The 14,615-nt window shown below is 43.4% G+C and overlaps 1 protein-coding gene across 2 annotated transcripts in view; it reads left to right on the top strand.

The window, feature by feature from the left end:
• Positions 1-14,615, top strand: part of LOC144792072 (uncharacterized) — a 484,547-nt gene that overhangs the window by 449,446 nt on the left and 20,486 nt on the right. For both annotated transcript variants that reach the window (XM_078666920.1, XM_078666919.1), the window contains exon 24: positions 1,367-1,413. In XM_078666920.1, coding sequence (XP_078523046.1) covers positions 1,367-1,413 — 47 coding nt within the window. The remainder of the gene's footprint in view (positions 1-1,366; positions 1,414-14,615) is intronic.

The raw sequence follows: 14,615 nt of genomic DNA, 5'->3' as shown, positions 1-14,615 counted from the left end.
AATCATGCTCAAAGCTGTAAATGGTTTAATGTCTTTTTATTCTCGTCTTTTAACTATTTATGAAGTTTTTTTTAATCAAAAAATGTATTGCATTTTAATTGTTATGTGCTTTTAAGATATTTTTTATATCGAAATAAAGCTTTGATTGATTGATTTATTGAGAAAGTCCAGTGGCGTGGCTGGGGGGAGGCAGGAGGGCAGTCCACCCTGGACGGCACTCTTTTTGGGGGGGGGGGGCGAAGGTGAGCAAGTTGTGTCTGTTGGCTACCAATATCCTCCCTCCCCCAAGAATAAGTCATCCGTCGGCTGCCACCACCCAACCTCCCCCCCCCCCCCACCCTGCTGCTTTTGCACTGGGCAGCAAACTTAGGGGCCGTCCCGGGTCGTAGTAGGTCTAGCTATGCCACTGAGAGAGTCTTCTAAAAAGGCAAAGGGTTCTCACTTTTTATTCACCAAATGTGGGTCTCCTTAGAGTTACGTAGCCCACGGGTGGCTGAGGAGAGAGCAAAACAGCATTCCTGTGACATTGGAGGAGCAGAAGGTAGTCCGGAACCATGATACTTATTCCATCCCTGAATACTAAGGTCTGATCCACAGTTCACTGGAAAAAATCACAAGTTTATGCTCCTAGGATTACCCTTATGTTTGGACAAAATGTCCACCTTTTTACGAATTTATAGAGATGTCCTGTTATACTTCTAGATTTACGAGACTCTCACGGATTCCCAAGAGTACATCCAATTTAACTATATAGCAAATGTGTACATTTTCCGAAATTTGAAATTAACGAGCACCCACACTTGCAGATCTTTATTTTTATTTCTGTACGAGAAGAATAACCCTGTCTAGAAATCCTTTTCTCTGCATGCCAATGACTTTTGTCCAAATCTACAGCCTAAACAGGCACTAACTCTAGTCCTTGGCGGGAGTAGACTGGAAAGTGTTTTCAGGGTGGGAAACTCCCAGCAAATGTTTGGCGAATGCCAACAACTGTGGTAATTTGTGAGGAGGCAAGTAACAAAAGCATTTATGAGTATGGGAAATAGTGCTACTAAAGTGCTCTTTTATTTGTTGCCCACTTTTGAGTGAGGACCACCCAAGGAAGGCCCATACACTACCCCTGCACTTAGATCCCTTCATATGGAAATTCAGTCACAGTCACAGCATTTCTGTTTAAACACATTCCATTTCTGGGTGTAACATCCCATCTGGCCTAATTTTGCAAATGAGGAGATTTTTCCTTTTCATGTCTATTATTTTGTTTCAGATTTTGGTGCGAAAATAGCTTCTTGAACCAGACTTTTAATACCAAAGGAAGTGATTCGAGGGCAGTGATTAACTTCCCCTGTTCTCTGCTTTCTTGCAGCCAACAAATCACCAGGCCGGGAGCACGTGGCCGGAGGTTCCACCGAGGTGAGACATTGTGAAGTGTGCTCAGATAGGGTATTTCCAGAAGTGTCTCCTCCTGGAGGTGAAACCTTTTGGCATGAGATGAGGAGGGTTGTCTGTTTTTGCATTACCATTGAACCAGCAAACTCCAGAGAGGAGAGTCTGTTCTGTAGGGGGTGTCCAAAGGTGGTCCAGGACAGCTGGATCCCTACCAGATGTTCAGGATAGCCAATGACTATGCAAACGATTCTGGATTTTTGTTTTTAATGAGTTGTATCCTCACACCAGGCCACGTGGTAACCTCTTTGTAAGTACAACTAGCGTTTTGCAAGATATGTTCACTTTATGTTAGTATAGACTGCAGACTGATTAAGCACCAGAAGGATTGAAATCTACCAACCCTGCTTGCTGGCCTTGGTCACCCTTTTATTTATCTTTAAAGTTCGAATTACACGTTTCAGGCAAGGGCACATTTTGTCATACACCTATGCACCAGGAGGTCTAGATCAGTACAACATTATAAGTAACTAACAGTACTTGTATGCTAGACACAGAACCTGACGGTAACAGGATGGAAAGTCAAGGTTGGTGTAAGGAGACCCACCTAGACCTGATGAAGTGCTACAGCACAAATTAGGCTTTTTGACGTATGAAACATGTATGCCTAACTCGCCCTTTTGTTTTTGATGTTGCTATAGAATGACAAGAATAAGCTGCTGGTAGGTCACACGTAGGCAGTTGTAATCTTATTTGCATACTTGCTGTACACCAACACAATAGGTGACAGGCAGGGTAGGAGTACATTTTTTAAAACGCACCCCTTGGAGTAAGACCACCACATTGAGTGTGGGTTCATCTCTGTCTACTGCTGAACTAGAGCAGGGTGAGGAGCGACCCCGTGATGAGGCATGCCACCTTGTGTAGATGAGGGCACACTGTTCTAAACACTAGTGTCCCAAAACACAATATAAGATGCTTCCTTTGGTCCACTGTTGTCTGTCACCCCTTGATTTAGGATTTTTTTCTTTTTTTAGTGAGAGTTATTTTAAAGGCAGGTGAAAATAAGACCAAAAAATGACCGCTCCTACGTGATTCATCCAAATGATTCCCCATAGATGCACTTCGTGCAACTTCCTCTCATGTGGCTATCCTGAAAACCTGGCATGGCACAGCACCTAATTGGCCTCCATTCAGACAAAGTTCCCTCACAGGATGAGGCAGGGTGGCGAGACTCTGTGATTGGGTATTGCCCTGGGTTCCCACCTTATGGAGGTAAGGAAAAGGGCATGGGTTACAGGTCACGGCTGGGAGTCGAATGTTGGGCCTAGTTGTTCTGTCTTCGGTTGTCTCTGGTGACAGACAAGGCCACAGCCTCTCTCTGGGAGTGCACACAGGCAGGGTATCTGCATTCTCACCAGCTGTCTGGCATTTGATTCTAAAACAGTCGTGGTACAGTTGTGTCTGGCTGTATCACATTTCTGATAACACCACTCCTCCTAGCCAAGGTCATGCCTGGAGTAGAACCCACATGGATTATTTTAGATGTAAACTAGAGCAGCTTATATATATATATATATATATATATATATATATATATATATATATATATATATATATATATATATATATATATATATATATATATATGTATGTATGTATGTATATATATATATATATATGTATATATATATATATATATATATATATATATATATGTATAATTATGTCTGTTTAAACCCGCAAAACGAGTCCTTTCTTCTTCCAAAGAGGTAGCACTACACCTCGCCCATACCCTTGTCCCTTGTGTAAAGTAATTTTCGAGGCAATTTATTTTATAAAGTCCAGCCATCAGCAGCTGTAACACCTGTTCTTAAACATCCTTAAATTACAATTAGAGGAGAGTCTGACATTGTTGCTAATCTACCGGGGGGAGTAGGACCCTGCCTCTGCAGCATGTACCAAAACAAACCCAGTCCCTGGAAATACTTTGTGCTTCACACAGGCGATTCTTGGACCGAGGATGTAGTCGTGTTCTCATCACTGAGGTATGCAGACTCATTCCTGCCAATTTATACAAACGGTTCCTCCTTCCACATTCCGTTCGACATCAGAAACCTGCACATCTCCAGGGTTTGGCTTTCAGCTTTGAACTGAGCAACACCTGCATAGAAAAATGCATTTGTCTCATAACTAGTGTCCAAGGGAACAGATTCAGAAATGTTTTGCGTGTAACTGAGGTGCTCAAAAAACAAGTGTGTATTTAAATTCCACATCTTAAATCCACAGAATCAGGAAGAGTGCATTTTTAGATAAGGAAATTGCCTCTGGATGGTCGAAAAATCCACTTTTAGGATGGAGTTTCCACTGTCGTACATCTTAGATTAAGGGTGGGAAAGGAAGGGAGGCAGGGTAGTCATGCAAAATGTCTGAATCACTCAAATGCTCTTAGGTTTATGGTTATTGACAAACATTTTGGAAGTTCATTCCCACACTTGTAGCACTTTGGGGCCTATTTACGAGAATCTCACGCAGTGCTGCGCAGCAAGTCCCTTGCTGTGCTGCGTGACAGGGAAACTGGGGTGGCAGAGTGCGCTAAAGAAAGGTGATGGATTAAACCCAGATCTGTTAACTGGGTGTGAGTGTTTGATTGGTTCAGATGCTCCGTCCATCACCACCCCCTTTTGTACCGCGTGACAGGGAAAGGGCACAAATGCGCTGTATTTAAGGCAATACAGCGCATTCCTGCCTTTTCCCCTGTGTTGGCGCCCGTTTGGTGCCAACGCAAGCAGCCTTGCACCCTGGTGCAAGAGTTCCTGCACTACATGCAGAATTGTTATTGTGCAGGAAGGGGCACTTTCCTGAACAAAAACAATTCTGAAAGACATATTACTCTTTCTATGCGTGCTGCAGAATGCTTCCAGGTTTACCAGTTCTGGTAAATCTGGAAATGCATAAAAAAAACATGGGAGTTGCGTGGGAACACCGATGCATTGCCCATGGAACGCCTCCTTTGCGGCGAGTAAGGCAACGCAACGATTTGCATTGCGTTCCTTCACTCCAGATTTATGGAGCCACTCAGGGCCACGGGTAGTGGCCTTGCATAGCTTCATAAATCTCACTTAAGATTTGCGTTGCATATGTACCGCAATCCATGGTGCAAATGTGACGCAAACCGGCTTGAAAATAGGCCTCTTACCGTCCAATGTCAGAAAGCCATTTTTGTCTCGTGATGTAGTTTTATGAGCACACATCTCAGAATTTAAACCGGAATTCACAAAAGAGGACATAGAAGCTGTAAACCCAGTTACTCTGGCATAATATTACTCCACAATAGCGTAATAATTTGAAGGAATAACTCCCACCAAATGCTAGTTGAGTGAACATTCAAGGCATATTTGGTTTTGAAAGTTTATTAACAGGCACAAACATTTTAGTTTGTGGCCACTCGCAAATTTCATTCCAACTCTCTGCCACCCTCTAGTCTAAATGGATCCGAAACAGTGGTCCTTACAACAACCAATGTGCAAGAAGAATATATATAGACTAAAGTTAGTACTGTAATTTAAATGTCCAGCCGTACAAAAAGTTTAATACTGCATTAAATTAATGATAAACATAGATACAACACAACAATTCTGGACAGCTGTCCATTCATCTTTTGTATAGTACAAGAGCTTGTTCCTTCCCATTAGGATTATTGTTACCTTGTTGGATACTTCTGCTGGCCATTCCCATAGTCCAGATTTACTGCGCCATACTCGGCCTTTGCCTGCACTTATTCAGGCTTCCATTCAAAAGTCCTGATGATGATCCGGCTATTCTGCTAATTGATCGAAACGTCGACTACAGTCAACAGTTATAAACGTCAATCATATGGATAAAAAAAATGTTTTTACTGTTCTTAGATAGCTTGTCGTAACAATATTCTATAATGTACAAGCACCTTGTTTGTTTTGCCTGAAAAGTTTTGTGCTTTATAATGATATGTATTGTCCTTTTGTGTAGGTTACAGGATTGTGTCGCTCAGAATTGTTGTGTTGTATCTATGTTTATCATTAATTTATTGCCGTATTAAACTTTTTGTCTGGCTGGATATTTAAATTATAGTACTAATTTTAGTCTATATTTATTCTTCTTGCACATTGGTTGTTGTAAGGACCGCTGTTTCGGATATGTAGTCATTACCCAAGGTCCTTGCTTACCTGTTTGGGTTCCCTTGTTGTTGAGAATATACCCTGTAAATGGATGTTTGATTCTGGCAAGGGCAGGAGTAAATCCCTTTGCAGAGCGGAACTGAGACCCTTCCAAAGCTCTTGGTGGTGTAGGAAAAAGAGCTGATTCACAGGGCAAGCTTTTTTACCCCCAGGAAAAAACACAGGGACCCCAGCTCCTCTGCTAAGGCAGAGGAGTGTCACCCCACTGCTTTTTTGCAGTGAAACAAAGGAAAAATAAAATGATAATAACTTGCGTTATTATTTTCTCCTACTTACGCAGCTTTGCGAGCAGGGGCAGGGGAGGAGAGGTAGGCAGCACCATCCTAAGTGAGCAATGACTTCTTAACCTGCCCTCTCAGACCTCCAAAAACAGTCTTGCTCACTTCCCATGTTCTCTATGCAAGCTGCATCACAGCCTATGTTGAGAACGTGCCCAGGCCTCCAGCCAGTGTCTGAGCAGCTTTGTGATTGGCTGACTAGAAGCCTGAGTGTGATTCCTGTGGCCGAGCGAGGGAGGACTACGGAGAAGAGACGCGGCCAGGAGGGGCAAACAGCAAAGTTAAAAAAAAAATTATACCCACTTTCCCCCTTATCCTTCCCCCCTCCCGCCCGCCTACCTCTGATAAGTGTCGGCTGCCACTGAAAAGATGTGCCATTGGACAAAGGCGCTAGCATTTGACAGTCTGCAATTGGTTACAAATATGCATTGTTCAAATATCAAATCTCAGCACTTGCTAAAGAAAATAGAATTCAGGACACCTTCCAAGGATTACGCATAATTGCATAACTACGCATAAGTGATTATCGCAGGGCTCTACTTGTGCCCTTAGAAAGTTTTGTGAATTACTAAAAAGAGTAAAACTGCATTCATGTGGAACCATAGGGCTTCCCTCAGTTTCACACGTTGTATATGACTCAAGCCCAGTGAGTTGCATGACTGTAGTGATTCTTTTTCCAGGGTGGGACTAAAAAGGATTCACCTTTAAATTTCATGGAGGTGTAGAGGTTTCTTCACAGCAAAGGGAAATGTTACAACCCATGCTGAAAAAAATATGTTTCCTCAGGAGAAGAAATAAAATAATAGGTAAATTGCCAATTTACCTTATACTTACTTTGACAGAATGTCTGTCTAAGGGCTGATCCACGGTGGTGGGGGGCGTTCGCAGCATGGCCCGGCCCCCCCAAATCTTCTTGGCAGTGGGCAAATGACAAGGAGATTTTTTAAGAAATGCTCAGTTTCATCCAAGTATTTTTTACCTCGGGAGAAACACAGAATGTAAGCTACAGTGTGATCCAATTATGAATAAATATCTTTTAAGAAAAAAGCTTAGCATTCTTATTATGAAAATTTTCGAATCGTTTACCTCCTCTATTTAAACACTCAGCTTTTAGACCATGATGATTCTAATAAGTGGCTGGGAACTGTACAATTGACAAGCATAATACGTGCAATCTGGACTAGAGTAAGAGTAAGAAGTTCATATTAGTAATGTAGATGGAAAATGAAATGCAGTGTGCCTGTGAATCACTTTCAGGAATGTGTGAACTGCAGATTAGAATGAAAAAGGCAATGCAGGGCTACATTAAATATAAATGGACCTAGAAACAAGATAAATAAAATCATAAAAACAATCATGGTTTGGGACACAGTGTTAGAATTCATAAAATGTAGATTGGAGCTTGGAAATAAAGTGTATTGGTTTGTACTGTTTTTTATGTAGCAGGGAGCATGTCCCTCGCAAGTCCTAAATCACGTTTCTGGATGGTTAGTTTCAATAGCTATATACAGCTTCATACCAGTGACAAGGATATTGAAGCACACAATTTGTATCAACTGCTTGGTGCATGGTTGAAAGGGTGGTTGTGTGGTTTGACCTTTATTGGACATGTTAGGTGAAGAGAATGAGATATGATAGGAGAGGATGTGCCGCCGACGTGAGTCTCCGCATCGGCTCAAAATCCTGTGATTCATTGTTTAATGCAACTGGTGCTCATGTAAAGCACTCTAATAACTTTGGGTTGAGCTTGCGAGATGTAAAACTACAAAAATTAAAGAATATAAAATAGAAATTTTAAATATGATGACATGGTGGGCACTAGACACATGGAGTGTAGCTGCTCGTAAGTGTTGCAGAGGGTGACCCTTAAAATAGTGTCGCTCAACGTCAGGATATCAATCGCCCAAAGATAAATTTTAGACTATCTACACAAACAAAAGGGTGACATTGTATTATTACAGGAAACTAAAATTGATTCGCCCCAATTTAACTCTAAAAAATAAATGGTACAGTGAGGCAATTGGTTCCGAAGCCTTATGAAAAAAGAACGGAGTTCTCACTTTAATTGCGAAGAGAGCGAACATTGATGTCTTACACAGTACAGCCGACACAAAAGGTAGATGGGTCTCCACGAAATTGTCAAAGGACAATAAAGAATTTGACGTGACTAACGTTTATGCCCCCAATAAAGACGACCCAGGGTTTTGAAAGGAAATCTGTGCCCACATTGACAAGATACCAGATACTGCAACACATATCTTTGGTGGTGACCTTAATCTCCCCATGGATCCTCTTTTAGATAGGGACTCCCGCTGCTCCTTCCGTCCAAACAACTCACACAAAGCACTCCTCAATCTTTGCTCCCACTTTAATTTAATTGACTCATGGAGGTTGTTGAACCCGACAGGTAGAGACTATACCTTTTACTCCCCACCTCATGATTCATATTCACGCATAGACTACTTACTCGCTTCTGGCCACTCCACTACCAACATTGAAGAAACCTCCATTGAGGCGCGGGTAATTTCTGACCATTCATGCTTTACGATGACTCTGGCACTGCACAATGTGGTTAAGAGGTCCTCTCTTTGGAGATTTAACGATGCCGTTTTGAAAAAGGAGGCACATAGATTGACTATATAATCGGCCATACATGAATATCTTACTCACAATAAAAAGGGGGACACAACAGATCGGACAAGATGGGAAGCACTTAAAACAACGGTGAGGGGGGTACTAATTAAAATTCGTGCAGCTATGAATAAGGAGGCCACTATCACTTTACAGCGCTTAGAAGAGGAGATCTCAGCGCTAGAAAAGCAGCATGTAGCTTTTAAAGACCCTCTGGTCCTAAATGACTTGATGAACAAAAAATACGACTACAATAAAATAGTTAGTGATATTGCAGGAGTGTGGCTCCAACATCACAAGAACTTCATGCTCTGTCATGCTAATAAAGCAGGTAAGAGTCTTGCCTCTTACTTGAAATTCAAGCTACAACAAACGACTATCAAAAGCATAGTGGATAACTTAGGAAATCCGCACTCGGATCCTACCAAAATTGCCGACATATTCAAGAACTTCTACAGTGACTTATATAGCAAAAACCTAGAGAATGGTTCTAAACTACAGACATACTTAGACAAATGTAAGCTCCCTTCTCTCTCGACGGAAGACCAAGTTGAGCTCAATAAACCCATATCCTCTGATGACATTGCCCATGCCATTAAATCTCTTTAGACCGTGAAGGCACACAGCCCTGACGGATTCAGCGCTTCGTTCTATAAGAGTTTTTCCCCTTCACTAACGGAACCTCTCAGAGACTTATATGAGCACCTTACCATCTGTGGCCAGGTTCAAGGTACCCCCGCAGAAGCGATCTTTGCGGTTCTCCCTAAAGACTGGAAAGACCCGACGTCGCTGAAAAACTATAGACCAATATCTTTAATCAATCTCGATTGTAAGATCTACGCCATGATTCTGGCCAAGAGAATTCAAAAGGTTTTACCCCAACTTGTACACCCGTCACAGGTAGGGTTCCTCAAAAATAGATTATCCAGCGATAACACGCGGACGCTAGCACACATATTAGAAAAAGCGAAGCTTACTACCTCCCCGACGGTGGCGGTGACATTAGACGCCGAGAAGGCCTTTGACAAGGTCGACTGGTCTTATTTGGAAGCCACTCTGCGGAAATTCAACCTGGGGTCCGACTACATCCGTATGGTGGTGGCCTTATACTCTAACCCGTTGGCGAGAGTGAGAGCAGGTGGATGTCTGTCGGATCCATTCGATCTGAAGCAAGGGACGAGACAGGGCTGCCCCCTTTCTCCCTCCCTTTTTCTCTTGGCAATTGAACCCTTCCTTTACTCTCTTCGGAATAATGAGTTAATTAAAGGTATCTGTTTTGAGGATCTCAAGGTCAAAATCTTGGCTTATGCTGACGATGTTTTGGTGGCGTCGGAAAACGCGGAACTGGCTATCCCGGCACTGATGTCCTCTATTGCAGAATTTGCAGAGGTATCAGGTTATAAGCTTAATAAGGACAAGACAGAAGTTAAATTACTTCATAATGTAGGCGATAAGAGCGTGTTGGGGACTCGGGTCTATGTTGGCAATCGAAGAGTTTCAAATATCTAGGTATCGAATTTGAGAAGGATTTAATTAGCACCCTCAAACTAAATGAGCTTTCCCTCCATAAGAAGATTTCCTCCCTTCTTGATGGCTGGTCCCCAAAATGTCTGTCTTGGTGGGGCAGAGTGGAAACTCTGAAAATGATGATTACGCCCCTCATCAACTATCTGATAAGTATGCTACCTATCATAGTCTCCGGTGATTTCCTTAATAAGACATATACGCTTTTTAATGCCTTTTTATGGCAGGGAAAGAAACCGAGAATCTCCTTGCGGAAACTCCAGCTACCAAAAGATAAGGGGGGGGGATTGTGCTTCCAAATTTCAGATGCTATCCGACGGCCTACCTTTGTAAACAAGGGGCGAACAGGTTTCAAGAACATCAGGACTATACTCCTATTTGGGTCCGGGTCGAGAGGTCTATCATTAATAACCTTCCGCTCTCCGCCATTATGTCCATGGATGTCACGGTATTCCCTCACTCCAAATATATTTTTCTTAATACTCAACGGGCACTCCTTAACCTAGTGAGACATTGCAAAGTCAAAACCAAATTCTACAAATCTACCCTAACCTTGTTTTGGTTTAACCCAGCCTTTAGGGGTGAAGGTAAGTATCTCTATTGGGAGGAGTGGTCTAAGAAAGGGCTGAATTCACTGAAGGATATTTACAATGGATCTTCTCCTCTAGCTTTTGCCTCATTACAAACACAGTTTGATCTCCAACCACTTGATTTCTATAAGTTCCTGCGTCTCAAAGCCCTTGTCTCTGCCAGAGCCATCTTACCACACTATGCAGTAAGTCACTTCAGCTCATGTCATTAGGCCACATGGTATCAAAAATCTATAAAATTCTCTCCCCCATGCCTCAAAAAGCTCACAGGAAATGCGAACTAGACTGGGAGAATGAAGCCAACTCCTCTAATATCCAGTTCACTTGGGACAGGATTCACCTCACTCCTTTCTCCAACAAAATATCCCCGATACTCTCCCAGACCAAATTTATGCTGATCAATAGATCGTACTGGATGCCGGAAACACTTTTTAAACTTAAGCTCCTTGACAACCCTCTATGCTGGAATTGTAAATCCCACGTCGGTAACATGGCTCACATGCTTTTCCACTGTCCGAAACTCCAGCAACTCTGGGATATGATTTTTAACTATATTCAAAGAATATTCCATTATCGGCCGCACAGAGAATTCGCTTAAGTCTTATTGGGAGCAATTGATCCGATGATACCAAATGAACACGATAGACACCTATTAGACCTCATGCTCACACTTGCATGCAAAGTAGTTTTGAGTAAATGGAAAAGTGCTTCAGATGTATCTTTCAAAATGTGGCAGGAATGGCTAACTTCCCTGAGAGGTGCGGATAATGATGTTCTATACTCGTCACCATGGCGGAAACCTCATACTAAACTCTGGAGCTCGCTTGATTCAAGGGAGACATGCTACGATCCGCCTTGACTCGTTTGGGACACTATCCCCTGACTCTCACCCTGTATTGGTCTGCTACTTGTTTAGTAATGGAATGTATGGCTTGGCCCTGTATACGCTACCATGAACATTAGTTGTGATGATCCGCTACGTTGCTGTTGTAATCTGTAATCTTTAGTCTTTCCCTTTTCTTTCCTTCTACTTCCTTACCTACTTTCTTCATCTTTCTTTTTTTCTCTTCCTTATCCTATCCTCTTGCTTTTCTCGTTCCTCTCTTTCCTCCTATTACCTTATATCACAATGGTGCGCTAAGAATATTGTTTCATATATGGATAAACTGTTCAGCGTATATCTAATGTGTGTTTTTGTTAAATCATTATTTGCTATATTTCATGTTAATTTACCCCGCGATATGTGATCCAGACAGGTTATCATTATGCATGCACACTTTGTACTCATCCGGGTATTATTCCCTGTCTCTTCTCGTTTATTATTGTATTTAAAAAAAAATAATTGTACTCTTTGTATTCTTCAATAAAAATGATTTGAAATTTAAAAAAAAGTGTTGCAGAGGGTGTGAAAAGGACTCAGATGCACCATCCTGCACTATGGATGGAATCCACTGTTGATGTGCATCAGAAGGGTCAATTATAGTATATGGTGCTCACCAACTACTAAACAGTGACAATACGTACTTTGGAGGGATTGTTACATCACCAAGTAGTGTTAATTAAAAATGGCATAATATTTCAGCTGCCGTACGTAATAAGGACATTGCAAGTCACCAAGGAGTTCCCAGACCAAATAGACAAGCAAACTCACAAACTCACCACTGCCTGCGAGGGAGCGTCTACAGCACCAGAAGCGAGGAGCGCTTTTCGTGTAAACTTTTTGCCTGCATTCCGTTTCCATCGAGGTCGCGCTGCTGGTGGGAGCTCTCCTGTGCTCGACGGAGGCTGTCAGCTCCCAGCAAGCGCTTGACCCCATCTCCATTGGCTGCCTGCACCGGGGGACTGCGAGGCCCAGAAGCCTTTGCTTCCAACACCTGGTGCCTCTTCCCCCGGCGGTAACGCCCCCTACCTGCGGCCTTAAACTTTTCGTGACACCCGCTTCGCGGGTGCCACTCACAAACTCACCACTGCCTGCGAGGGAGCGTCTACAGCACCAGAAGCGAGGAGCGCTTTTCGTGTAAACTTTTTGCCTGCATTCCGTTTCCATCGAGGTCGCGCTGCTGGTGGGAGCTCTCCTGTGCTCGACGGAGGCTGTCAGCTCCCAGCAAGCGCTTGACCCCATCTCCATTGGCTGCCTGCACCGGGGGACTGCGAGGCCCAGAAGCCTTTGCTTCCAACACCTGGTGCCTCATCCCCCGGCGGTAACGCCCCCGTGTACCAACCTCCCCATAAATTGGAGCGCATTACACACAACGCGGGACGCGCGCGAGGTTTCAGCCCGTTCCAGACTGTGAGAGACTGGACTGGGCCACGGTATTTGCATTTTCTCTCCCAGCCATCTGTAAACTTTTTCTGATAGAAATTGTGGGGTTTATTATCATCACAGTTAAAAGCCTATAGTGAGACCTGTCTGTTCGTGCCCTATCGTCTTGTCCCTCAAGAACGAGAAGTTTAGCGTACGATCATGTCTAGAGTCACCAGAAGTAAAAAGGCAGATAAAACTAATGATATAACTGGACCCATTGACCTATTCCTAAATAAGGCCAATGCCGTCATTGATAATACCATTCAAATAATAGATCGACGGGTGTCTCACGAACTGGAGATGGCCAGGAAAAGATCATCATTGGGCCCGTTGGCCTCAGCACAAACCCCAATGCAAAAGGGCCCGACGATACCCCTGTTGAATCAAGCAAGTGCATTAGTTCACACAGTTCCAAACACTGTGGACCTGTCAGCAACACAGTTATCACTAGGTTCAGATTCTGATTCTGTGGAGGATCTGGAAAAAACACCAGATTTACAACTCCTACACAATCATGAAATGGTTTTAGAACCCAACCCCATGGGGGATAGGGAGGGTGCCATACCTAAGAAGTTAAACAAGGGGTTGAACCCACATGAGCTTCCATCAGCTCCACCAAACGGTGTGAACCCCTGCAACCTGAATAAGTATAGTAACAACATCGTAATGCTGCAAACCCCACCACAAACCAATAGTGTGATTATTAACACGCCCCCACAGAATAGCACGCTAATGGGGAACCTAGATACACTAGGTGCAGTAGGTGGTATACAAAAACCATGCACCACATGTGTGACACTACATGACTTTCTTACAAATAGTATGGGGGAATTGTTAAAATACCATCTGAAACCCCTGGAGAAAAGTATAAGGATAATTGAAAAACAACTCGCTAAACTAAATACTCCTGTATTCACCCAGAAGTCACTGAGTACCCTAGATATGGGGGAGGGGAAAATTAAACAGCCAAGTAAACCGGCTGAACCGGCTGAACCAACTCAACCACCCACTTTACCAGCTGTGTGCCCAAAGCCCCGTGGGCAAGACAAAGAAGGAAACACCCAGACTACTAAAAGCGTCAAACAAAACCCACAAAACACCCCCAAACCCCAAATTGTAGAGGGGAAGGGCCAACCCGTTACCACCAGTGATAACGTACAACCCACCCCAGCCCTAGTGGCTTTAAATACTCATTTAGCCAAACTAAAGGAGACCTCACATAAATCACAAAAAACCCAGCCTCCCCAAACTCAGGGGAAACAGAGGTCGGTTTCTAGATTCAGGCGGCCGTACCATCTTCCACCTGAGGCTACCCCGTTCACTGTTGTCCTAACAGGGGTCTCAGAATTGCCAGAGGGCTCGGATGAGCCCCCGTGGTCACTGAGAAATAAAGTTCTGCAATGGCTTAGCCAAAATAGACCTATACAGCCATCGCACCTTAGCAGAATCAACTCAGTTAAAAGAGTGTTTTGGATTGGGGACACGAAAAAAAGCCTACAGGGTGATTGTGTTATAGTCAATTGTGACGACCCTGCCATGGTTGACTATATCTCTTCTTGGCCAGCGCTTGAAAAAAGGGGGGGGGGGTGGACGTACAGCGTCTTTCCTTCTTCTACCCACCGTTAAATACTCCCAACTACGAGAATACAACTGGTTGGGATGACGCCCAAGACTGGCCTTGGAC

Source organism: Lissotriton helveticus, chromosome 11 (assembly GCF_964261635.1).
Source record: "Lissotriton helveticus chromosome 11, aLisHel1.1, whole genome shotgun sequence".
NCBI classification, from domain to species: Eukaryota; Metazoa; Chordata; class Amphibia; order Caudata; family Salamandridae; genus Lissotriton; species Lissotriton helveticus.
This window is presented reverse-complemented; position numbering and strand designations above follow the sequence as displayed.